The sequence below is a fragment of the Acomys minous genome (genome assembly GCF_964271855.1).
Source record: "Acomys minous genome assembly, chromosome: 6".
In the NCBI taxonomy this organism is placed as follows: domain Eukaryota; kingdom Metazoa; phylum Chordata; class Mammalia; order Rodentia; family Muridae; genus Acomys; species Acomys minous.
This window is the reverse complement of record NC_140487.1, coordinates 72,571,404-72,598,840: the sequence shown is the minus strand read 5'-3', so window position 1 is coordinate 72,598,840 and position 27,437 is coordinate 72,571,404. Positions and strand designations below refer to the sequence as shown.

The 27,437-nt window shown below is 44.4% G+C and overlaps 1 protein-coding gene across 6 annotated transcripts in view; it reads left to right on the top strand.

Moving 5' to 3' along the window:
- CALD1 (caldesmon 1) overlaps positions 1 to 27,437 on the top strand; it is a 181,940-nt gene that overhangs the window by 60,420 nt on the left and 94,083 nt on the right. For 3 of the 6 annotated variants that reach the window (XM_084787028.1, XM_084787032.1, XM_084787035.1), the window contains exons 2-3: positions 5,247 to 5,335; positions 24,449 to 24,554. In XM_084787028.1, coding sequence (XP_084643154.1) covers positions 24,484 to 24,554 — 71 coding nt within the window. In that variant the 5' untranslated portion in view covers positions 5,247 to 5,335; positions 24,449 to 24,483. Of the gene's footprint in view, positions 1 to 5,246; positions 5,336 to 23,678; positions 23,800 to 23,969; positions 24,227 to 24,264; positions 24,331 to 24,448; positions 24,555 to 27,437 lie in introns of those variants that run through there. The other 3 variants (XM_084787030.1, XM_084787029.1, XM_084787031.1) reach the window with 3 other exon arrangements.

Genomic DNA, 27,437 nt, shown 5'->3' with positions numbered 1-27,437 from the left:
GAGAAGGAGGAGGTCCCAATTAGAGCTGAGCGTTTAGCAGTTTCTCGTTCTCTGCCTGAGACCAGCTGTCAGTGGCTGTGTTAATACCATATGCTTCTATAAGCAGCTTCTCTGGTGATGGCTGAGCAATGCACTAATTTATGGGGATACCAATAAGTCATTAGGAGTTGGCTCAAGTTACATTACTAAGTTATAGTAACAAACCAGTGTGGTCCTGGCATTAAAAAAAGACCCATTGGCCAGTGAAGATAAAATTGAGGGCCCAGTTATAAATGCATATGCCTACATCCACCTGTGGTTTGACCAAGAGTCAAAAAACTCCACATCCTGGAGAAAAGACAGTCTCTCTGACAAATGGTGATGGTCTAACTGGAGAGCTACGTGTAAGAGAATGAGACTAGATTCTTCTCTACACAAAACCTAACAACAAATGGACCAAGGGCTGGTCCTTGGGCTGATAGCCTGTGTCTGAGAGAAGGGAAGGGGAAAAACACTCTTCGGCTGATGGGCTCAGGAAAGGATGTTCTAAGCAGCACCAGCAGTAGAGACAGTAGTATTTTTATGTCCTATATACAAAACTCTTATGTGGAGGTATTTTCCACTCTTTCTCACCCACTACCAAAATAACAGTAACCGGTTTCACATTTAGTTCAACAATCAATCTAAAAATATTGGAAGGAGTGGCCTGGCGATAATTAGAGGCCACGTTTAGTTGTTGTTGCTTTCCAAACAGACATTGGATTGGGATTGCCTTCATTCCTCTTCCTGTTGCTGGGATAAAATTCCAGGACAAAAGCAATTAAAGGGAGAAGGGCCTTCTTCGCCTCACAACTCGAGGATGCAGTCCACTGTTGCGGGGAAGTCAAAGCAGTAGGTAGTGTTATCACATCCTCAAAGGAGAGCAGAGAGCAATACATGAATGCCTGCATAATTATGCTCAACACACTGTCTCCTTTCCATTCAGCTCAGGGCCCATCCCAAGAGAATGCCTGTGGGGTTTTCAATCCTCTTGTGCCATCTTGTCTTTAATGTTTTGAGGAGAAACTGCTGGATGGGGCTGACTGATGCCTTTTTCCTCTCCAGGATGTAAAGATCTTCAGCTTTTAGTCAACTTTCTCAGTGGTTTCCAATAATAACACTGGACTGACCCAAGCTAACCTACACTAGGCAGGTACCCCAGCTGGTCTATCTACCTCCACAAGCTCATTAAAAGCCTGGTCCATAACAGTTTTTGTAACCAATCTTAGAAGAGCCTTGGAAACTATGATAACTCTGGTTATCTGGAGAAATCTTTAGAGTAAAACTATTATGGGTTTCACTTCTTCAACTCCGTCATTTATTAACTATGCAACAAGGAGCCTGAATCTGTTTCTTTACTTTAAAGATGGTGAGCTTTAAACAAGATAACACACGCCAAGTTTCCTGTGCATGGCAGGCACTCAGTAAGCTCTAGACACTATTATGTAATATGTTATTATTTCTCGTGCAGATATAAAATATTCTCATCTCTCAGCAATGACGGGGATGGGATAGGACTGGGTGGTCCCGGAAAGAAGAGTGCATTAGCCTTTCACTCACAACTACAAGCTCTTTCACGTGTGTCGAGATACATAGCACATCTTTTTCCCCTTAAAAGAGCGCACGATTGATTATATATAAACCACTTGAGATGAAGATCTCTTGAGAATATACTCCAAGTACTTTACGTTGAGCTGAGGAACCGGAAGGCCAGCGGTTAAGTGGTTAAGTGACTTGTTCAAGATTAGTGTGCTCATTAGTTGTGCACCCCCTCCATTCTAACAGACTTCCAATGTCCACACTCAATTACAAACAAGAGGCAGAGACACGTACTAATGTTTTATTGCCACCGGCTCATTTTGACTTAAAAGCCACAGGTCTATTTTTAAATATTTTATTTTAATACCCATCTCCACAAGGTACTTGACTTCCTGCCAACTGAGGCTGAAATAGCTGGGTCCCATTCCTTTCCCATTTGCAGCATCACGTCCTGTGCCTTCCGCTCTTCCGCGGGTCGTTAAGTAACGCTCGGGCTTATCATCTAGTACAAAGGGCTGAACGGAACGCGTGTAAAACCACACAAAACACTCTCCATCTTCCCAAATATGTAGAAGTGCTTCTCAACTTTATCTACAACGCAAAGCATTTGGCGTCCTTCTGGGAACACTAGGTGGAACCTTCTTTATAGGCAGGACAAAGTCAACAGCCACCTATGCCCTTTTGTTTCCCAGCAAAGATAACACTTCTGGAGACCCATTCTGGGTGCCCCCCAAACCCCCTGGGGTCTGAACTGGGTGGATGAGTTTCACATTCACAGGGGTATGAAAGTCCATCTAGAAGTTACTGTTGGAGGATTGCTTCCCTCAGACTTCCCTGCAGGGGACTCCTTCTACGAGCTGTGCCTTCAGTCTTGCCGTCTTCTCTTCATCAAAGACGATCCTTCCCTACCTTCCTCAGGACATTCTCCTGCGGCAACACAGTGCTGCAGGGTGGGCAATTGGTAAAGAAAATAAATTGAGCTGGGTAGGGTGGCGCAGGCCTTTGATCCCAGCATCGAGGGGTCAGAGGCCAGCGGATCTCTGAGTTTGAGGCCACCCTGGTCTACACAATGAGTTCCAAGTCAGCCAGGGCTGGGTAGAGAGACCCTATCTCAAAATCCACAGGAACACACATGAACACACACACACACACACACACACACACACACACACACACACACACACACTTGATTTCTCAGTTTCTAGTCAATACCAAGGGGATGGGGTCTGGAGCCATTGTGGTATATTACACGCCGGAGTTTTCATATAGTAAGAGTGAAGGAGCTTTCGTGCTCAGGTCTCTCTCTTCTTAGAAAGCCACTAATCCCATCACAATGGCCCTACCAGGGTGACCTCATCTATCCCAAAGTTTCACTCCAAATTCCATCAACATGTGAGTTTGGGGAGTAAGTTTCCAATGCATGGACTTTAGGGAGGACACGTGCAGAATACTAGAATACTAACCCTCCTCCATTAGGCTCCATCACTTCCTGTTGTTTTACTAACGTAATCAAAAGCATGTGCTGCCTTTAATTGAACAGCATGTAAGCTCCATGAAAAGACTCCTCGTTGGCCATCACATACTTAGTCAACAAATGAGCAAACCGTGGGCACACCCTTCACATCCCCCCTTTGGGTTGTGTCACCCTCTGGTTTGAGTAGTGGCTTCACCACCTATTAACTGAGGTGCATTTATGCAAATTACTTAAACACAATGAACTTCTGAATCTTTATCCCTACAAGATTATTATGATGGTTAAATGAAATACAGTGTGGGATATGCCTGGCCAGGAGGGCCTCACATACATATACAATACAATGTTTAGTAAATAATAGTTACTACTGTTACTTCCATATATTGAGTACCAAGCATATTGTGAAACAGTATTTCTTGATTAAAAACAATACTGTTGACAGCAAGGGTCCTAATTCAGCTGTGGAGAGGAACACTGAGTTAATTCTACGATGGTTCTTCATGCGGGCTAAAGCATTGCTCCATTTTTATTTTTATTACGTTGCCCGCTTTAACCTTTGAGTCCCTGTTACAGTGAGTCACGATCTGAAACTCTTCCTTGGTATCCATTTGAAAAAAAAAAAATCATAGCTAAGAACATTGTTAGTTTAAAAAAAAAAATCCATTTGCGATGGTAGAGACCACATTCCCCTCTCCCCCGCCACCAGGCATATGATTTTAACCAGTTTTTATTGAGAAAAATAAAATACTAGCTGCTGGTTCTCATGCCCCCAAACAGCTCACGGAGCCATTTCTTAAGGATCCAAGGCAGCCATCATTTTAAGAGAACTAGAAATCTGACAGGAAGGAGACCGTCTCTCCCCCCCTTTCACTACACCTTGGTTTCCCCTCGTGAAGGCTTTCATGTGAAACCCATTTCTCCTCACGCCTAGGTAGACGGTTCATTCAAAGGAGCAATAAATAGCGTCTGGCTGTTTGCCACCAGCTGGCTAGGGACAGGGAGAGGACTGCAGGCTCGTGAGCCATACGTCCAGCTCCCCTCCCTTCCTTGCTCTTTTCCTGCCTTAACTATGTCTGGTCTAGACTCAGCCTGGCCTGCAGTGAGCCTGGCAAGTGCTTCGGAGCAAAGTCAGGCAGAATGTCTGTGCTTGGCCCCTCACGATCAGTTGTGGCTAGGCGTGCTACGATGAGGGATGGTCGCCCTCGGACAGTGATCCCCCTTGAAACACCTTCTATCTGAGCACAGAGGGAAAGAGCTCTCTTTTTAGTGCCCTTGATATTTACTTTGCTTCTGTCTCACTCACAGGACAGCTCACACATAGTAGACCAAACAGGGATTTTCCATTTACACGTAGCATTTTCTTCCCTGATTTTCCCGTTATTAACTCCCTCCTTCCAAAAAAAAAAAAAAATCAAAATACTGAAGGCATTAGGAGCAGAGAAAGAGAATCTGGGCGGATAGACATTGGTCCTGTCAGAGCATGTGTATAACTCTACATTCTTCTCTGCCTCACTATTTAGGATAATTCTGGGGTTGCTTCTGTAATTCTTACGTTTATTTTCTTTAAAATAAAAATATACGGTAACGCCCGCCCACCCTATTCCTCATGTCTGTGTGTGTGTGCACTTGCGGAAGTCAGTGAACAATCTTCCTGTCAGTTCTCACCTTCCCACTGTCTTTGGCCTGGGTTTCTTCATCAGGCAAGTTGGACAGACAGCTTCTGACGATTCTCCTGTCTTTAGTCTGGCCCCCCACCCTCCCCCTGCCCCGGGAGGGGGGCAGATTACAGACCTTGGAGTACTGTTTCTACGTTTACTTGGTTTCTAGGGAGCTGAGCTCAGGTGGTCAGGACTGAAGAACATCTGCCAAGCCATCTCCCCAGTCACAGTAACTATTTCTACCTCAGGCCTGCGTTCCCCCTTCAGTGCCCAACTTACAATGGTACCTGAGAGAGAACTGATATTTTAAATAGGCACACTCTAGAGCTGGTGAGATGGCTCGGTGGGTGAAATCAGTCCCCAGAACCGACACGGTGGAAAGAGGGGGACCAGCTCCCAAGTTGTCCTCTGACCTCCACTCTACGCTGTGGCACACGTGCAAACACAGACTCACAAAATTAATAAGTAATAAATAAGTGTACAAGAATAGATGTAGGCTCTACACTAACTATAGGCTAGTCTGTTTAATTACCTGTCAATCTTCCTCTGTATTCCAGATAACCAGTCACAGGTTGCAAGATCATCCAGCCCAACACACAGCGCTTGGTGTTTGAAGACTCAGAAGGAGGCGTGGGACTGCTTCCCCGTGAGTAGAGCTTGTGTTTCTTTAGGCTCTGCTTACAGTAACTATACAACCTCTTTACCTGATTGGATAAATTCTTGCGTTTAAAGGTACAACATTAGAAACCAGCCTGCCTGCCGCACTCTGTGAATCAGGTGGCCTTTGCTAAGGTTTTTTTGTTTTGTTTTGTTTTGTTTTGTGTTTGTTTTTTGAGACAGGGTTTCTCTGTTTAGCCTTGGCTGTCCTGGACTCACTTTATAGACCAGGCTGGCCTCGAACTCACAGCAATCTACCTGCCTCTGCCTCCCGTGTGCTGGGGTTAAGGACATGCACTACCTCGCCCAGCTCTTTACCAAGGTTTTGAGGAATGTTTTTCTGTTTTGTAATCTGACTTTCTGTTATTTCTCTTCTTTACGTGTGTAATTTCTTTTTTGTTTGCTTCTGAGACAAGGTTTCTCTGTATAATAGCCCTGGCTGTCCTGGTCCTCTCTTTGTACACCAAGATGGCCTTGGCCTCACAGTGATCTACCTGCCTCTGCCTCCTAAGTGCTGGGGCTAAAAGTGTGTGCCACCATGCCCAGCTCATGTGTAATTTCTTAAGGCAGACCTAGTCAGTAATGAAGTCTTCACTTCTTGTGAATAATACTGTCATCTTGAGGCAATAAGAGGATGACTCCCCCACACAGGGCCCCTAGGCTCACCTTTGGGAAAAGGCCAGTGATTTCAGGAGTAATATACTACCTGCCCTTTCAAAAGTGTGCCCTTTTCTGTAGCTATGATCAACCATGATTAAAAAGCAACTAGTAAATAAAAGTGTTTATCTGGTTCATTGTTGCTGGGGCAGGTAAGAGTCCATCCCGACAGGAAGCACGGCAGCAACGGGCAGAGCAGGAAACTGAGCCATGGCATTTCAGGGGTGAACAGGAAATATAGAGGTGAGCCGGAAGTCGGGTTATGATAACACTCTCCTTCTTGTGGTGTCCTCCAGCCAGGCTCCTCACACAGCACCACCAACCAGGGACCAGATAAACCCTGGTCCTGTCCGAGCAGGTGTAGAGCCAGGCAGGTGCCTCTAGGGGGCGTTCCCTATTTAAACCACAAGTCTGCCAGCAGAGACACCAAAGGAGCACAAAGGGGGGTTTTTTAAGATAAAGTAGAAAAAACAAAGGCAACAGAGGGAGGGGGACCTTAATTGAAAGAAGGTTTTGGGGTTTTTTGTTTTGTTTTGTGTTTTCAGGAATTTAGCACCATTCTCTGGCAAGTATTGTTTCTGGATTCTATCAATTGTCCTCATTCTTTCCGATTCCTTCCTTCTTCCTCACATCCTTGGTTCTCCTTTAGCAGATCCTCTCTCAAGGTGTGTGTGTGTGTGTGTGTGTGTGTATGCACGGGTGCATGTATGTGTGCACTTGCACTTGTGTGTGTGTACACGTGTGCATGTGTGTGCTCTTGCACTTGTGTGTGTCCGCACATGTGCGTGTGTATGTGTGTGTACACATGTGTGTGTGCTCACACTTGTGTGTGTGTGTGTCTGTCTGTCTGTCTGTCTGTCTGTCTGCCTGCCTTTGTGTAATTGGACTATGCACCTATTTGCAGCAAAGGCTATCAGAGATCTGCAAACTCCTTCTCTGTGCACCCCCACCTTTTGCAGTGCCAGCTTTCTTCCAGTGCCGCACTCCCACGCTTCTCTCCTTATGGTCCTAAAGTAGGAAGGAAAGAGGTGCCGATCATTGTGGAAATGCCCCCAAAATGCCACTGACACTGGATTCTGGGACTTTACACAAATTTCTATTTCTATAATATAAGAAAATCTGAAGGAAAGAGCTATGCTGGGACATTTTGGGGAACGATGGCCGGTAGCCAGCGTAAGTGCCCCCCAACTGTGTTTCATTAAGTTCAGTCACCTACTGAAAAACAAAAAATAAAATAAAATAAGATAAAAAGGACCATTCTCGTGTGAGCATGTGAAAGACATGCTTTGAGTCGTAAGCACCCAGAAGCCTTTGCTCTTGTCTCAGAACAGCATAAATGACAGGCTTCATAGCCACTATGGGCCAATATGTTAAGAAACAGTTGAGCCTCCAGATGGAAAGAGAAGTTTAGGCATTTGTTTTCTTCCATTTTCCTTGGGTTTTACAGAATGAGTTTCCCTGGGCACCCTTGACAATGTGTCCTGTCTCTTAGCTAGCTCAAATTTGCTCCAGTGTGTTATATATAGTAGGACTTAAAATGTGATGTTTCCCTGCACATTTCTGGGAGTGGCTGTAGAATGAAGCTTGTGGGGAAAGACCTGGAACCCATTTCTACACAAGAGTCTCCCCTAAAAGAGGCTCCTCCTAGGTCTTTGTCCTGAAACACAAGGCAAGTCCACAGTGAGCCTAGGTGTGACCATATTTGGCTAGGGATTGGGGAAACACAGGGACACCAGTTTGCAGGGTCTTCTCTCAGCTTCTGGTTGGCTAGGAGAGGAAGAAGAAATTCTAGCCCAGGTGTGGAGACTCAGAAACTTGACTGAGCAATGGGGTTTCCCTGGCTAAGACTTGCCCTTAAGAGGAACCTCCATGAGAGCACACACTCCTGCCCAGCCCAGCTTCTAACGGAAGAGAACGCCAGGGTTGATGGATAGAGTGTGTGGCACAGCCTGCAGGAAGGAAGGCAGACGGTGGTGCCAGGAACTCTGTCTACCATTCCTATATGCACAGTGAAAGTTCAGAGAAGAGAAAGGAATCATTGAGCTGTTTATCTGAGGCAAAGCTAGCTATTGCGAGGAGTCTCACCTGGAGCTCCAACATGGTATGATCAGACTCCAAGGTCTACTAGAGTCTCCTCACCTCTCCCCTGACTAAGGGCCACAGCCCTCTAGTAAAATTTAAATAGAACAAATATTCCCCTTGGATGGAGGGCAGTCGGTTGAGACAGTTTCCTTCCTACTGTTCTCTCTAGCCCAAGTCCAACAATGCCAAATTAAATCTAGATTCTTTTCCAATCAGGTTTTTCTGAGAGGAAAGGGCAGAGTTGCACACTCCCTGGACCAGATATTTTAGGCTAAAGTTATTACTGAAAGCGGAGGGTGGACTCCTCCCCCCGCCGCCTTTTCCTAATTCTAAACAAAATGTCCATCGCTCATTCTAACACCGGCCTCTAAGAGCTGGAGACAAATGGAGTCTGAATATTCACGCCAGTGTGGTACAAATGAGCTGTGAACTCAGGATGTTGGCTGCTCTGCTGACAGGGAGAAAAGAGTGGTTTAATATCTTTGGCTTTCAGTCTTTTAAAGGATGGAGAAGGCCAACATTAATATCCAGTTCTGTTATTTAATAACTAAAAATGATATATTGTGGACGGGGGCATTCGAAGACTGGAGGAAAGTGTTTTCCCTCAAATCCAGAGAATGCAAAATGGGAGTGAGGGTTAAACACTGGGTTTGAAGGAAGCAACCGTTCTAGAAGCATTTTCTTTAAGATAGTCAAAGACTTCCAACCATAAGTATTTATGACCGTAATTTTTAATTTGATTTCTTCACAGATTTTTAAAATTTATAAATGCAGGTGGTCCCTTGACGTACAATGGGTGCATTTCCAATGGTGTAAAAATCATGTGCATTTGTTAGAAGCTGTGTTTCAAGTTTTGTGTTTGGATCAGTTGCCAGGCTAGCCATGCGTGTGATACTCTAGCAGTGCTGGGTACCACAGCTCCAGGCCGACTTGTCCATCATGAGATCAAACAACTGATGTATGAGAGTACCTAAAGTCCCGATGCTTGCTAGGCCAGGTGCCCGTCAGACACTTTCAATTTACAACCGCTTTATCCAGGTAATGGAAGCCAGGGAGAATTTCCCTAAAGACGTATGTCCCAAGGCGAGATTCTGGGGACCCCTTTCAACTGCCTCTCCCAGATTAAAAGGCCAGTAGTTTAAAATTAAAGATGTAATTATAAGTTGAGGATAGAAGGAAAGGCTGCGGTTACCATTGGCTGCAACTTCCTCAAACATTCCTCTTGCTTGCTGAGTCACTCACCCTACAGACACCCACTGAGTAGGACCACCCTCATCTCAAGGGCGCGGTCAAGTCTGGGCTAGCAGGTCTAGTACTCTTTCCTAGGAAATGAACCCCTTTAAGAACTCAGTGCAACCGAGAACTTGATGAACCCAGTAATGTACTCACTGACATAAATCGTGGTGTCCCGTACTCTTTATGTAGTTTTTATTAATCTCATCTTGGCGAAGGGTCACAGTATTTTAAATTCCTCCACCCTCGCCCCCACCCACCTGTAACACTTCGTCACGTGGTTACAGGTAAAGCACTGCGATGTACCATCTGTGTTTGTCATTCTTCTTCCAAAATCATTTTTTTGAAAGCGACATCTAATTCCTACAGTATGTGTTTCCCTAATTCTGGGTTTCGTAGGGCATTTAGAGGAGAAAAGAGGATCATAAAAATATTTTCAAAAAAAAAAAAAAACCTGAAGCAAAAAAGCAGAGTAAGGCTGTTGTGGCATTTGCATTGACTGTTCATAAAAATCAGAGGTGAGAGACCGGAAGTAGACTCTTGTGAAGGCAGCAGGGCTAAAGCCAAACCTAGGGCACAGCGTCTATTGGGATCAGGCCCTGCCTCAGCTCCGGACCTAATTCCTTCCATTTAATCATATCCCGCTTCTTAAATGAGGTCTCCAGAATAACCCATATCTCCCTAGAAGCGGACACAGATGAACGCCCATGATTTAGATTCATGTCACAAGCCAATTAAGTGAGCAAAGTGAAGGCGCAGCTGAAGTGTGAAGTGCGCTGCTTTATTTTTGTAAGATTTTTAGGATGAATTCAGCTTATTTTCTCAAGCGTCCCCCACTTAGGTGAAATAATAAATCAGTTTGCCAAAGCACAAGTGAACACAAACAAGAGGTTCATTTTTACTTCATTAATAAACATCAAGTATGAAGTTACCCTAACAACAAATGAGCCAAACCCTTTGACAGGAAACAGCTCCCGGTGGTAAGACTGTAGTCGCATATAAACCCTTCCAGACTGTCACATAACCGGTTCATCACTGAGGGCCTGTGTCCTGTCTCCTTTGTCACATCCACTCATAGATCTTGCGTGGATTACCTGGTTATTAATCCCCAGTGTACTAGTGACCAGCTCTGTGACTTCCTCAGAGTTTTGATACTTCTGTGTAAGAAGGGAGAACAGTGAAAATTGTTACAAGGACTTAAGGCTGGTATTTTCAAATTTTATCTATTGGCTAAGTCAGTATTTTGGTCTACGTTAGGCTTGTATGGGATCGTATTGAGTTCGTATGAACTCATCATTAGTTGTGTCACCCTTACAGCTTCTCACTGAGGTGGGGCTGGTCCATGGTTAGTCATTAGTGAAGCAGTGCATATGGAAGGATCACAAAGCGGTAGCTAGAAATCCTTGGTGCCCTGAAAATATGCTTCCTTGCACAGTACATTTTTGGTGTTTCGTTTGTTTGTTTGTTTGTTTGTTGTTAATTTTGAAGTGGAATGTCCTCGGAGGTGTATGTGTTTTCTATTTCTCCAAAAGCCACCACTTCCAAAATATCTGCCACTTTAAAAGCATTTGGTTTGCTGTGCCCGGCATAAATGAGTGATCGTATGACATGTAGCAGTTTTCTGGCTCACGGGAGTGAGGAGATGAGCAGTGAACTATGAGGTGCGTTCTCTGGTGCTCTGACTGCAGCCTCCTGGTAAGCCCGTCTGCCCCTATTTCTATCCGAGAGGCTACAGGAGGCAAACGGGAACTAGGTAAGTGGAGTGAGCACTTGCCTGGAAGCAAAGAAGTGCATTATTTAATGCTTCTCAGTAAATTTGATTCACTAAATATTTCCTTCCCTGCATCTATATAATCAGGTAGAAACTACTCAAGACTGAGAGGGGATATCAAAGCCCTAACATTGAACAGCTTAAGGCATTGGTCAAGGCTAAGAGAAATGAGGAAGTACTTGACTAGCCAAGCTTTGTAGTGTTGAATATTAAGAACAGCCTTGGCCAACGTGGGATAGCTGTTGAGTGGGCGGGCTGGGTATGGGGAAATCGTGCCTATGGTACTAGCACTTGGGAGGCAGATGCAAGAAGATTGCTACAAGATCCAGGCCAAGCCTAGTCTATACAGTGAGTTCCATGCCAGCAGGGCTGTATAGTGAGGAGAGGGGAAGGGGGTCTTCTGTACTAGAATTCTAGGTGTAAAAGGGGGAAAAAAGCAGTGGGCCCCTCAGGGTACAAGAAAGCAAAAGCAGGACCCAGAGACTGAAATGAAAATAAATGGTTCCAAGACTCATGAGTTTGACCTGACTGAGAGCTGTATTTGTCTGTGAGGGCGGAATGTAAGGAGCAGGTATTTGAAGGCTATTGTCTACAGAGGATAGTGGCCCATGGGAGGGAGGTTATCTCTTTTCAGCAGCCCCTGGGGCACCCATACCTCCGCGTTAGAGTCACTAGCCCTCTCTGGGTAATGTGCACTCTGCAGATCGTGAGTGAGTCTTAGGTGCCCAGCAGCTCCCCAGACTTACAAGGCATCCCTGGATGGAGACATGGAGACGTAGTGATCCTCACAATGCCTGCCCCATTTCCAGTTTTAAGACATGTTTTGATCACTCCTCCTGCTACTAAAGAAGAGCCAAGTTGAATTAAGACAGCCTCTCCTTGCTAGGGCCAGTTCAACCTTCCTTTTCTGCTATGTAACATCTGTTTTTGAAATTTGACTGAGACCCTGACTTAAATCCGTCTAAAAAAAAGCGGCAAGAAAACATCTTGTTTTCATGAATGTCCAGGCCCTGTGTGTCAACAAACAAAAGGTTAGTTTGTAGTATTCAAAGTGGAAAGGCCGCTTGTGAGATATTCTGCCACAGGGGTAAATTTATTCCAAGCTGTTCTTTTGTTGGAACTGGGAAGCAAGGTTTGAAAGCACAGTGGACTAGCTTCGTCTAAATCAGCAAATTTCTTCTTGCTGGCAAGGGGAGAAACATGCTTTTAACTGTCAGAAGATCATTGAGTTGGATAGAGCTGAGAGATGGCCTCTCTTTCCTGCCTCTCAGCCTAGCTGATATCTTAAATGGATTTCCCTTGTCTGCATAAATTCTAGCAGACCCCGTGGGTCATTATTTTTGTATCCCTTAGGACATGAAGTGGGTGGGAAAGAGGATGAAAACAGATCACTGTCCCTCACAGCCGACTCCCCCATGCCCCCGTCCTTAGAAGACAGAAACGGAAAGAACTGTGTTTATCTGCCCTTAGAGGGCTGTGTCTGGCATGCAGCAGGTGTCGATCTGTATTTGATAAATGAACACAAATGCTAATGTTTACGCTCCCTGTCTGAGTGCTTCCCTGAGTATGGATGGACATCACCCATGTTTGAAAACACTTAGCATTCCCACAGCTCACCCTCAGAGCAGCTTTTGTTTCACTTAACTCAGTTTTTATTTTGATTCTTGTCTGTCTCCACCATCAGCTTTAAGTATGGTGGGGACAGGCAGGGTGGCTGCATTTATGTCTTACGTCCATACTGTGGTTTGTTTTGTATTGCTGTGATAAAACACTAGGACGGAAAGCAGATTGGGAGGAAGGATGTATTTGGCTTATACATCCCAGGCCATAGCCCATCATTAAGGGAAGTCTGGGTGGAGACTCCAGACAGGACCCTGGAGGCAGGAAGTAAAGCAGAGACTATTGAGAAACATACACTAGTTTGTTCTCTGGTTCCCTTTCAGCTACCCCCGAGGACCGCCTTCCCGAGGCTGGCACTGTCCACAGCAGGCTGTGCCCTTTCTCATCAATGATCAGTTGAGACAATGCCCCGAAGACTTTCCTGAGGATAATCTTATGGAGGCATTTTCTAAACTGAGGTCACCTCTTCCCAGATGGCCTTAGCTTGTGTCAAATTGACAAAAAAAAAAACAAAACAAAAACAAAAACAAAAAAAAAAAAAACCAACTAACCAGCACTCCAAAGTGTCTGATACATGGATGGCACTGTATAAATATTTATTGACTGGTTTTTGTTTAGTTGATTGTTTGTTTTGAGGATTTTTTTTCTAGCATTTTCTCTGGAATGACAGTTTTAGACCCTCAACCACTCTTGATTATAACTTTGTTCAAACACAACAAGGAAGACAGCAGAACTTATAATTATAATTCAACTGAACGTATAGGGACTTCTTTGTATGATGACATATTCATTTAACGATACATCGTAACAGATGACTATTGAAAATCCTGGAGGATGGGTTAGTCAACCCTTCCCCTGTTTTCTCAGCATAAGCTTGTCAGGTTGTGTCTGCCGCCCGCCGTACAGACTAGAATTAATGTTATAACATAGCAGTAGTTTCAGACTGCTTTAAAAGCATCATTTATTAAATTTGTGAGTATCTCACCTGAATGCATGTATGTGTACGTGTCTATATCCGTGTCTATGTCTGGGCACCACGTGTGTGCCTGGTGCCTGAGGAAGTCAGAAGATGTCACTAATGCCCAAGAAGCTCATGTCACAAGCTGGTGTTAGCCACCGTGTGGGCTATGGCACCAGACAAGGATCCTCTGAAAGAGCAGCCAACTCTCTTAACTGCTGAGCCATTTCCCTTCAGCTCCAGTTTCAGATGCTTTAAAAAAAAATCTCTCAAACAGTTAACTCATCCAAGTAGGACTGGATCTATGAAATTTCATCTTTATTATCAAGAAATCCCGGCTTACCAGCCTACTTTGTAAAGGTGGTCAGTAAGCTTTTCTGGCACCTGATGGGCACAAGGCTTACCGTCCACATCTACTTGTTCAGTGGTCACACTTCACCTTGAGTGGTAACACGGTGGGTTCACCCCTCCGTTTCATCTCTGCTGCTCCTGTAGACAGGACTGACCCTGGGATGATTTGTGAATTCTGACAGTCCCCAAGAGAAATGCTGGTTTGTTTACAAGAGGTAAAATTCCACAATCGTTTTATTATTGTTGTTATTTGTATATTTGAAAACATTCCCAAAGAAACAAATGTGGATTCAGGGAAAATATTGGGGGAAGAAAAGAAAAATAATACTTCGAATTCTGACCAGTTCTATTTTAATAGGTCGAGCTGACTGCCAGCTGGCCACAAGGTTGCCTACTTGTAATCTATACTTTTGGTAGGCCACATGTAGTTCTTGGAACTGTTTATATTAAGCTGCTGAAATTTAATTATTCTAAAATTGGCAGGACTCTCTTTGATTACTTAATACAAAATTGCTTAGTCATCTTTCTGTATAGCGTGGACAGGTTCTGTTTAAATGAGAGTGATTGAAAAATGCAAATGGAATCCCCAAAAGGCATTAGGTCAGGTAGAAAAATAAGAAATGCTCTGTTTAAAAACCTTTCTTCAAGATCCTTAGCAAGTGGTGGCCACATGTTTTAATTTGACAAAAAGGTACCTGTCAAATCTTACAAGTCCTTTGCCCTCTTTTCTTTATGGATTTCGTCAGAAGCTAAGCCTGTTGCCCTTGGCTTCCTGGGTGATGTTCTGAGTCTACATTTTGCAGACCATGGGCTTTCCAGCAAGAGAGGGAAAAAAGCCTAGAACAAATCATGAGCAAAGCTTTCTTGTTCTCAGAAGCACAGAAGCTCTGTTCACAGAGACCAGGTTTTGGGTTGAATGTGGGTGGATCCTACCATCCTGGAAACTACTTACCTTTCAAATACAGAGCCGCTTTACAGCCTACAAGGAAGAGGGCAGGTTCATTGCCATTCTACCCCCCACCCCCACCCCCACCCCCACCCCCACCCCCACCCCACCTTCTAGGTTACACCCAAGGCCTCCACTTTCTTCCTGGTTATGTCTATGTTAATCTCACACTCTTCCAATGACCTAGGCTGGGGCTCCTAAGGAAGATGGCGAGAAAAGATTAAAAACTCTGTGGCCACTGGCTTAGCTCTGTGGTGGTTGTTGGCTAGTGAAGCCTGGCCCCGGGGAGGGAAGGCTCCTAGGAAAACATTCTGAGCCATGCCTTCTGTTTCTAATTACTGAGCACGGTTAAAGAGCGAAATCAGGCCACACTTTTCTTTTTCAGCATTTAAATGAGCTCTCAGTGTCAGTCACTCCTCCAGGTATCATGGAAGAGTAGCATCTCCGAAGGAACTTTTCAGCTTAAGCCCGACTCTCTCATCTTTCCTTGTGGATGTCTTTGTTTTCTCTGTATCTCCCTCCTTCTGATATTGATGTCTGTCTACACCCTCCCTCCCCAAACTAGAACACCCTCCTAGCTAACACAAGGTCATTCCTCTGAGGAGGAAAAATACACAACTGCAATCCAAGGATAAAACAGAGCTCCGTTCGGCTACTACCGCCAACCCCACAGTCACCAAGAGTTACACTGGAGACATGGCCTTCAGCTAAAGCCTTCTCTAAGTTTGTCTGTGTACCAGTTACCTTCAATGAATATATTGCAGTCTAACAAGCATGAGATGAATGCTGAGCAGAAGAAAAATAATCGGATAAGAACTTTGAAGGGTAACAAAAGTTATCACCTGAAGGAAGCCACCATCTTTCAGAGAAGACAGACATGTACCCAGTGTGTCCCTTGTAAGCTATACACAAAGTGCAGGATATGAATCTGTCACTGGGGGAATTCTGCAATCAAGTCAGTGAATATGTTGGTCATAAGCAAGGCCCCAATATAAACCACTTCCTTCATAAAGAAAAGTGTAGATGTTCCACACTAACAAAGTAGTTGGTTCCACTGTCCACAGGGCTCATATGAAAAGAAGAAACCACTTTCCAATTCATTTCATCTGTCAATTTGTAAGCTTGACTTATGTGACTATTGTGTCCAAAAAAATCATAATGGGTAGTGTCTGTTGGTCTGGTTTCAGAGTTTTTCCGCTGTAGATTATACATTTCTAGAAGACCGTTTCTAACTGGGTTAGTAATTGCAGAGATGCATTTGATCATCATAATTAATGAAAAAAATAAAGAAATAAGAAGGAAAGGAAGGGAAGGACTGCTCCTAGGTATGATGGAGGAGAAAGTTTATTACAGGTAAAAAGAGCATAGCCAGAGTCAGAGACATTTGGGAGAGTCCAGAGTGGATGTGACCCTGAGCCCTGTGGGGAGCGGTATTGGGGAGAGGAGAGAGGGGAGGACCAGGTGCAGCAGTAAGGAGGCCAAGGTACAAAAGGGTCTGTAACCAAAATGTCTGGATCTTGTTGGGAAGAGCCTCTGGGGCTAGGGCAGCCCAGCCTCTGGGCTGCAGAGTTCCAGGTGGAGGGCTGGGGTACGCCAGCCATACCTTGTGACCAGAAGGGACTGAGAGATGCTGGCAGAACCTGGAGGCCAGATCCCCTTGGAGGCCAGGTCTGCTTTGATATGTTAAACAGCAAGGCTCCGCCCCCTAATGGTTCCTCAGCTTTCCAAAGCAACCCTCCCCACTGGGAGAAGTGTTCAGATGCATGAGCCTAGAGAGGACGTTGCACACTCAAATCACAGCCCAATTCTCCTTGGCTCTTTCCAGAGACGGGTGTTCACCTCTAAGTAGCATCTCTTCCTCTCGGTTGCAATCCCTGGGAATTCTTGGATAATTCTATCAGAGCAACCTCTCGCTTGACATCTGAATTATGTCCCATAATTATTTATGTGTTTGTGTTATTGACATATACGTTTATTTAGAGAATACACTCAAGACTTTTCCTTGTTTTTAGCGAATCTGTATGTTAATTTAAATCACATGCATATAGTTAGTAGAGAACTTCTAGTTTTGCCTTAGGGCTCATTCTATTTGTTTGGTTTATTTTAGGATTTGTTTATTGTGTAAACAGTGGTCTGCCTGCATGTACACTTGCATACCAGAAGAGGGCATCAGATCACATCATAGATGGTTGTGAACCACCCTGTGGTTGCTGGGAATTGAACTCAGGACCTCTGGATGAGCAGTCAGTGCTGTTAACCTCTGAGCCATCTCTCCAGCCTCTAGGGCTTACTTCTGACACTGACATTTTTCTAGGGTCCAAGAAAACATCAGAATCCACGTGCTGAGTCTTACTTGGTATTACCCAAGTCTGATTTCCCTTGAAGCTTTTAAGGAAAAGTAACTGAGCTTTTACACTGGGGCAGAGGCATGGTTCTCTGTAGTCCCCTTTGTATTGCTAGGCAACTTTCAGCTTGGTCCAGGGATTGGTCCAACATCTTTCCTGGTTTCCTACTTATGTGGTTCAGAAGCTAATGCCAAAGGCACCCACTTCTCGGTGTCGTTTCTTGAGATGGCGATGAGTTTCCTCTTTGTATGTGGGCAGATCAAATAATGGTAACCTCAGAGTTTTGAGAAGCAGAAAACACCCAAGAAAAGGTGTTCTTATTCACAGGGACACTTCAAGATGCCCCCTCACAGTCATTAAACATGTTGTCTTCCCAAGGGTTCCCTTCCAAGGCGGGACGATGATGCAGGCGGCATCATTTCTCAAGCCCACTCTGGCCAGCTTCCTGAAGGTGGAGGAGAGCGCTCAGAGGCATTGCCTTGAGCAGTGTGATGGCTGACGGGGTCTGCCGCTTCACAGATGGAAAAGTGCAAATAAAGAAAAGGTGCTTTTAATAGACTGAACAGAGAGAGACAGGAAGAACCAGGCCACGACCTGCTAACTTTCTCTCAGTGGATTTTGTATATTGCAAGCCAATAGATTGAGAGAAGAAACAACTGAGACAGTAAGCTTCCTCGGGCTGACCGTTTCAGTTCTTACTGCCTTGTCTGGAGACGTGTGTTCCGATGGCTGCTTGTGTTTTTAAGAAGCACAGATTTTTTTTTTTTTTTTTGAACAAGATGGGAAAGGCTGAGCTAAAGTCAGGTCAAAACTGTTCAACACAACCCATTTGCTTATTTGGTTTTTAAGTCCCAAAAGAACTATTTGGTTTGGTAAAGAGCAAAGCAAGTTGATAAATTGATTTTTTTTTCTTTTTAAGAACAACCGTTCATTTTCTACCATTATAAAGAAAACGCTGTCAGACTTACTGTGGAACTACTGTAAATATGCATTCACATAACTTCTGAGATTCATATATAATGAAGTACCAAGGTCTTTGATTCACTTTGTAAATATGACAGCTAATAAAGTGCAGAGAGAGATGAATTGAGTATAGAAATATACTTCCTAAACTCAAAGTGATAAAATACAGTATAAAAAATACATTGACTCAAGCAAGGTACAAGCCCTGAGTGCCTGCCATGGCCCAGTCATGAAGGGTTTGCTTCATGTGACTATATCTATTCTTAAGTGGCCTCGGGGATGAAAACACTTAGGAAGGAAAATATCAGGAAAGTCCTAAATGCTATATAAAGAAAATGACTGATGGACGATGGAAATGATAAATTTATTAATTGTCGAGATGAGTTACAGAAGTCCCCATTCATGCATCATAAAGGAGATGAAATCTGAGTCAAGAGTTAATGACTGGATGGAATGTGGATAGTAAAGAGAGAGAAGGAATTCATTCCAGGTAGATGGGATAGAGTAAGGAAAATCATAATATGAGAAAATTGTAAAACACATTTGAAAGTTAATCGGATATACATTTTTAAAAATAATCTCAGATGCCATGGCACTATCAGCTTGAAAGGAAAATTAGAGATTTCTAAATCATAAGGTTTTTTTAAAAAAGAACCCACTTTGTGTTTAAATTCTTTATATTAAAAGAGAAGATATAGGTGTGCATGCTCAGCACGGGAGACTAGAAATAAAGCCATAGCCCTCTGTGGAGTAGGACAAGTCTGGAATGTTTCCCGTCCAAGTGTCTCACAGAGAAGAAAACCTCAGAGCTGTTCGTTTGTTTTTGTCTTGTTCTGTTCTGTTTTCCGCCTCCTACATTTGGGGCGCTGCTTGGCAGAGGTTTATAGAGGGAACAATTAAAGAACTAAGTAAAGATGCTCTCAAGAACAATGGCGTTGAATCTACTGGGATGTTTTATACCCAGAAATCAGCCAGGAGGTCTGAGGAAGAGAAGCACTGCTGAGTTGCAACAATGGCCCAGCTGATATCAAAACACATCTTTGGAATAGACAAAATATACCCCTGATTTTCTCCCATGAAGCCCTGAAGTCCACTAACAAAATACGGAAAGTCAGTGAAAGGCATGACCCAAGGTTGGAGGAGATAGGAGAGCTGCCTGTATATTAGTTTATTTTTCTCTGCTACAACCAAATGCCTGGGGATAAATGCTTATGAAGAAGGAATTGTCTTCTGCTCCGTTATTCTTGTGACGATGTCCTGGTGAATGGCACTACAATAGCCAGAGTACCTGTAGGTAGAGATCTTCCCATCGTAAGACAGGAAGCCAGAGAGCAGGAAGGGACCAACCATAGTCCTTTATAGCAGCCCAAGTAATGTCACCATACCAGGGACCAAAATTCTATACAAACTGTGGCAAGGAGCAGCTTGACAAAATATGAGCCTGAGAGAAATGTAAAGAAATACAGCTTCCAGGAGGGCAAACAGCTCTTCATGTTACGGTTGGGTCCAGTGCTCCAGTCCTGACGACACACTAATGGCATGTAATTTGCTTGTTGAGTAATGTTCATATAAATGCTTTTGTGGGGCTTCGTTGGCTGTAAAACTAGTTGACGGGTTAGGATAGATGAGCCGCTAAGGACGCTTGCTGCTCTTGTAGAGGACCCAGGTTTGGTTCCCAGCACTCACACCGGAGGTTTGCAACTGCCTAACTCTAGCTCCAGGAGATCCAATGGCCTCTTATGGCCTTTCCCAGTACCTGTGCTCAACTACACAAACCCACACAGAGACAAAAACTCATGCACACAACCGAAAAATAAAACAAGGCTTGAAAAAAACCTAGCTTACAAAGAGTTTATCTAACGACAGCCGTAAGTCTTGGAAGACCAGAGTTCCTTGTAATGGTAGAGAGATGAGGACGAAAGCATAGCAAGTTAAAGGGGAAGATACATGGTAAAGAAAGTGTGATGGGAGGGGGATGGGGGGGGAAAGGGATGGAGAAAAGAACAAACTTTAGATATCAAAGACAGGAAACCTTAAGTTATACCACTGTGGTGTCGGATATCTTACCATCCCATAACAACCCATCCGAAGCACTAGTGACTGACTAACTCTCTGACTTAAATGGGCCCATGACTGAAGGTTAGTGTGCTTTTAAAGGGCGCTCACGTCTAAGCCCTCACAGTCCAAGATTTAAACTACTGGAGGACACCGGCAGTCACCCTCTCAGAATCTGCTCAGAGGCACTTTCAGGTCTCTGCACTGAGAAACAATTATTAGGGTAGCCCAAGACTCGCGTAATGAGTGAGTGCATAGTGTGAAGCTCTGCATAACCGGGAGGAGGTTATGACAGCTACCTCGTACGTTGCCTTTTTAAACCTTGCAGACCTATGCAGTTGAGGGAGGAGCTGAGCAGAGTGGTGCACGCCTGGAGGGTCAAGGCAGAAAGACCAGTTCAAGCCAGCTTGCACTACACAGGAAGGAGACTGTGTTTCAGAAAAATAACAGGACGTGGAGGAAATAGATATTCGTATTGTTAGTGAAAGAGCCAGTCTGAAGAGGCCATCCACACGTATGCATGTGTGCAAGCACATGTGTGTGAACACACACATCTAAGATGGCCTGTGCTTGCCCCATATCCTGAGTCATGCAAAAGAAAAATCAGGTTCATTCTTTTTTTTTTTTTAATTCAGGAAATATCTAAGTAAGGCCATATGCCCATAGAAGAAATTAACAACAATCTTATGACTCTAAAACAAAATGTTAAATTTCTTGGGGTCAGGGAGCTGTTCAGTTGGTAAAACGTTTGGTGTGCAAGTGTGAGGACCCGAGTTCAAATCCCCAGCACCTGATCAAGATGCTGGCAAAGGGGACTGTTTGTGTAAACCCATCACAGTGTGGGAGCAAGGCAATAGGATCCCTTGGGCTTGCATGCCAGTTAGTCTTGCTGAGCTGGTGAGCTGGTGAGACCCTGTCTCAAAAAATGTGTAGAAAGTGAGAGCAGGCACTGTTTATGAAGAACAAGAGTCCCACGGAATGCAGTTCTTCCTAAATACTACTAAACTTAATGGATTTTACTCTTTGGGGATCTTTTTTTGTAGGGGTTGGTTTTTCGAGGTTGGGTATTTCTATGTATCTCTGGCTGGCCTGCAACTCATAAAGATCTTCCTGCCTCTGTCTCTCTAGTGCTAGAACTAAAGGTGTGTGCCACTACACCTCGCATGTGCACTTTATTCATTTTTTTTTTTTTTTTTTTTTTTTTTTTGGTTTTTCGAGACAGGGTCTCTCTGTGTTAGCCTTGGCTGTCCTGGACTCGCTTTGTAGACCAGGCTGGCCTCGAACTCACAGCGATCCGCCTGCCTCTGCCTCCGGAATGCTGGGATTAAAGGCGTGCGCCACCACGCCCGGCTGTGTACTTTATTCTTTAGATATGAATTTTAGCTTTGAAATGATAGGGTATGGAGATTGTTAGATTTTTTTTTTTTTAAAAACCATAATTTTGAAAACTGGAAATAACAATTGATAGCCCCTAAATCTCAGGGAGTAGTACGGCAAGAATCTGAAAACACTGAGAAACATGCTTGTTTGTTTTGCTGTGACGTGATTCTAAAATATATCATTTTTAATGAACAAATGACTTTTGCTTTTTTTAATTAAAAACAAACAAACATCAGTATCTAGCCTGCCTACACACACACACACACACACACACACACACACACACGCACACACTGAACAATTTCTTGGTTAAAAGATACTAATCTGAAATTAAGCTCAAGTTTTTTGAGGGAAAGAATAAAATTAGATTTACTGAATATAGATATGCTTTCATTCCCAAGCTAGAAAGGGAGATGCCTCAGGCAGAGGCAGGAAGATCTCTGTGAATTTTTTTAGGCCAGTTATGGTGAAAGGGAGAAGAAGGAGGAGGAGGAACAGGAAGAATACAGAAAAAATACTTTCCCCTCACACCCTTTAGAAGAACAGAAGGAGGAAAGAGTCGCTCAGGAGACGCTGAGGTGTTGGTGAGGTGAGGAAGAGAGGACTCAGATCCCATCCTGCCTCTCCCTCTGGACCATGAACTTTGTAGAATTTTTTTTTTTTTTTGAAACAGGGTTTCTCTGTGTAGCGTTGGCTATTCTGCACTTGCTTTGTAAACCAGGCTGGTGTTGAACTCACAGAGATCCACCTGCCTCTTCCTCTGCCTCCTGAGTGCAGCACCACGCCCAGATAACCCTGTAGACTCTTTAGCCAAGGAAAAGGCAGTGTGTCCAATTTCTGAAACCTCCAGCTCCAATATGCTCCTTAATCACGGACCAGGCCAGCTTTTAAGAAAATCGAATGTCAGAAATATTGGAAAGACAAATACAGCCCTGGGTAAGGCTATATCTGTCTTTGCAAAGGCCATTTAATCATCAACTAAAGGAGTGTGCTAGTAATCCTGCCCCCACGTATAGATGTCCCTAAGATGTGTCAGGAATCTGTCACTTACATGGCCACCTCCCCTAGCTTGCTTCTCCGTCTTGTGCTCTGTCTAACTTGTGACTCCCAAGAGCTGCGTGGTTGCTAAACTTCCTCTGCCTGGACGTTTCACCACTCTGCTTGTCGGTGTTTCTTCCTAGCCAGCTTTACCAGAAAGTCCTCACCACTGGCTGTGGGGACCTCTGAGACAGGCTCCCACTCTTTAGTCCAAGCTGGATTTGAACTCACAACCCTTTTGACTCAGTCTCCCAAGCCCTTTCATTTATAAGCGCAGTCATTACAAGCCATATCTAGTCTAGTCTGAGAAATATCTTTCTGGTTGGTGAAACACAAAAAGGAAACCTTGTCTCTTTCATGATTAGAAAGTATTGGGAACCCCTCTTGTCAGGGAGAAACAAAGCAAATTGAGGTTTAAAAAAAAAAAAAAACCTCCAGTAAAAACCCGAATCCTAGTTTCTAAAGACTCACAAATAGTTTAATACCATAGAGGATGCAGAAAACTCAAAGAATAACATTGTATGTTTGTTTTTGTTGGCTGAGATTTGATTTTTGTTTTTATGAAAATTATAAAAGTGGTAAGGACAAAAAAACTTCTTCGCCAACTTATTTCAGATTTTTTTTCTTTCTGAAATTGTTTCCAAGCAAAGATGTCATCCTGGGATGGCTCTGGGATTTCCCCACACCAGTTTTCTTGCTCAGGAAAAATAGCTCAACCTAGCTACATAGAAGGTGCTGGAAAATATTTTTGCGATGTGAGTGCAGCCGAGTGCCTAGGAATCCAGAGGAAGTGGAGGCCTCCCGCTCCACACAGGAAGCAATCTTCCAGCCAGTCTTAAATGCCAGATTCCAGGCTAGTTTAACCAACCACTGACAGCTCTGTAAACAAAGCGGGGACAGGAGCCTGCTTCCCCTTTCCGGGGAGTCATTTTGGGTTTGGGGGCTGAGGGAGATTCTGGACCACTTGCCTGCATGGCACAGAGACCCAAGGGGAACAGGCTCAGCATCTGAAGAGCTGGCAGTTCTTTCCAGAACCAAAGGCATCTCAGAGGAGGTAGGAAAGGGTAAAATGGTTGGGTTACATCTCGAGAGGACTGGATTTTTTTTTTTTTTTTTAGCTCTGAAGACAGCTGGATCACAATTTAGCTGCCTTCTAAAAAACGCTGTTTCCTGGAGCTATTTTTTTTCTCCCATGCATATTTCAAAACAAACCAAAACACAGTGCTAACTAGCTTTCAGAATATGCAGATGGTGCCTGCCTGCAGCGTTGTTGGATTTCTCTTTTACTTCGTCAACTCTCCACACATTTTTCTTTTCTTGCCAGTTTTCTTTCCCTTCTAATTTCCCCTCCTGCTTTTCTCTCTGTTCGTTTTGTGTTTGTCTGGAGTTCAGCAAGGGACAGAGGACACGTTCTCTCCGGAGTTCTGAAGTCCTTCACCAACATTTTTTTGTCGCCTGAGATTCTTTCCTACTTTTTCAATGTAATCTTGGACTCTTGCTTATCTTTAATAGTTTTAAGGATGAGGGTGAACTCTGATTGGGACAGAAACTGACCCTTGGCTGGCTGCCTTACCAGTATTCTAAGGTATTGGTCTTTAAAAAAAAAATAAAATAAAGAAAACATCAAAGGCGGGCATGGGAGGGCTGAGAAAGGGCTGCTGACACTGTGGTGACCCTGACTCCATCTCTTTCCTCACATCCAGGTATCATCTGGGCTTCCTAAACCGAAAACCTCACGATGGATGATTTTGAACGCCGCAGAGAACTCAGGAGACAAAAGCGGGAGGAGATGCGGCTGGAAGCAGAGAGGTAAGGGTCCAGGCTGGCGGAGGCTGGCGGAGGCTGGCGGAGGCTGGCGGAGGCTGGCGGACGGACGCTGGCGTTCTCAGCACGGCAGGTTGCCCGCCACAGTAGCTGTACACGCTCTGCAGGGCCAGCCGTGACCATCGTGCACATCAAGCTAGTCGTGAAAATAGCCATGGATGCAAAGTAGTTTTCCTGTTAAAGGTCTAAAGTTTGCATTTTTAAAAAGAACGTAAAGAAATTTCAAGAAAAAGGGAGATTGGAGAAGAGTCAAAGAATTGCATTTTAAAAAAAAAAAAAACAAACCAAGGTTGTGAACTGTAGAATTTGTCATGGTAAAAGGTAATGCATGAAAAAGGCTTAAAATCACTAATAATGCTGAAATGACAGAAAATGCCAACTGTTGACTATTGGAAGCAGTTTAGCTAGCCCCACATGAGTCTTATTTCAGATTTTATTCTTAGCAGAAAAGCACCCATGCCTGGCCACCTGCACCAAGAACAGAAGTACTGATGTCGCTGGAGAGGGCCTGGGTGCTGGGTGCTGGGTGCTGGGTGCTGGGTGCTGGGGAGGGCCTGGGTGCTGGGTGCCGCTGGAGGCTGCCAAATGTGTGAGGTCTCTGAGGTGCTGAGTTAGAGAGCAGGTTGAAAACATGACGCATTGACCTGTGACACAGAGGGTGGATATGTGTACCTTAACATTCAGGCCTCAGACCAAGGGACAGTGGCATCTAAGGCACCTTAGAGAAAACTGTTCCGTGGTTTTGCGTGACAGTAATTCCAGTGCACAGATGCAAAGTGTGGCGGGGGATGGGGGTGGGGGCGCAGGGTGGGGTGGGGTTAGTGACCCCATCACAGCCCTACAGTACAAAACTAAAAACATAAACCTGTGACAAAAAAGTACCGGGAGCTAATGCTCTACTGTTCTACTCCTGTGTGACGAATGCAAAAGACAGTGGAAAGCCTTGGATGAGCCTGGCCATTGTTGGGAGGTCTACGTGTGTACTCATTGTAACTAAGAATCACACCATGGCTCCGCCACTTAGGAGCCACGTGACTCTGAGTAAATGACCTCTCTCTAAGTCGCAGTTGTCCTATACAAAATCAGCATAATAGCCGCACAGCTTCTGTGGTTGTCACGGAGATTCGTAAGCTTTGTAAGTGGCCTTACCCTGTAGCTGGCACATAGAATACATAACTAATAGCTATCATCATTATTATTAATGATATTCTTCGCTGTCTACCCTAGTTAAGTAACAAACAACAGCTCTATAGCTGGAACTAAATATCAATGCCAAGAGAAGGAAAGGCAGTCATGACCCTGAGGTGAAACCAGTCACAGAAAGGTTTTGCAGAGAGCAGTAAGCCATGGAAGAAGTAAGCTGACTAAAACAGAAGGGATATGATTTTTAAAAATGAGGGGGGGGCAGTGTTAATGTGTCCAACACACAAGATGTAGCTATCCAAATTTAAAATAATAGTTAATAAATAAAAGCTCAAAGCACACAAAACTAAGGAAATACAAAAGGACCAGTGGTTGCCAGGAGCTGGAGGGGGGAGAGGGGGAGCACAAAGGTAGAGCATGCATTTTAGGCCAGCGAAAAGCCATCTGTGAGATAGTATGATGGCACATGCGTGTCGGTGTGCTTTAGCTTAGTGCAAATTATGCAGTCAGGGTGGAATGACACACAGATGTGGCTGTGTCTTCCACTGTACCAAGTACAACACTGTGCGTGTGATGCTAACGATGGCAGGAGACAAGGAGAATATGGCAACTCTGTCATTTCTTCTTAACTTTGCTGTGAACCTAAAATTACCATGAGAGATACAGTTTATCAAGAAAAAATAAAGTGGGGTGGGTCAAGGGAGGCCGACCAGATGAGAAAAGGAGTCAAGCAAAGCTCAGGGGGAAAGGATCTGGTGCAGGGAGGCTGTGAAGAGCATGAGAGAAAGATCTTGGGCATCTTAGGACCTTAGAGAAGAGGAGATATGATAAAATGGAGCAGTATGGGATGAGAGGACGAAGGGCAAAGTTAGGTACAGCGGACTGAGAGATAGAGACGCCGCTCGAGTTGGAACCAAGCATAGGGTCATGAGAGTCTGAATCAGAGCAGTGACCGGGAGGAAAGAGGTCCCAGTGGCAATTAGCAAGCCTGTCAGGGGAGGGTAAGCCCAAAAAAAAAAAAAAAAATCTGAAGTCTCCAAGTTCCAGTTTTGAATGACAGTAGGGTAAAATAGCCCGAAATAGAGCTGTTCCAAGGGTCGGAGCTACAGATGCGTTCACCCGTTCCCACTTTCTATCAGGCATTGCCAAGAAAAGTCTTTGTCCTGTCCCCAGCGGGGAAAGGTGAGAAGGCTCCATTTCTTGTGGTCATGGGCATGGTGTCGAATTTCAGGTGGAAACCACATCAACATGGGGTTTTTTTCCCCCTCCTCCAGATGTTTGAAGATAGGAAACTTGGATTTTTATTTAGAAAGAAGAGAAAACTCTTAGAAGAAAGGTCCATTGGGTCAAACCCACTGTTGAGGCAATAAAAAGATAGAAGTCATAACCCTCCCCGCAAAGCCAGTATGAAAGAGTAAGAGGTCATAAAGGCATAATGGAAACTAGCACAGAAAGCAAACTAGCAGAGAGAGAGAGAGCTGAAGGGGGCCCAGGGAAGGACCAGACCTGAGATCCAGTAGACGACAAAGGTGTGCCGGCACCGTCCAGACAGGAGAAGCCACTCTGCCTAACGCAGTGTTACTGGCCTAGGGGTCCCCTGGGCTCCTGGGCTCCTGGGCTCCTGGGTTCTCTCTTTACCCAACTAATATCTACTAAGAACCATCCAAGTCGCAGTGTCTGAACAGATCTGGAAGGAAAGGTGCTCATCAACAGGTAGACACTTGT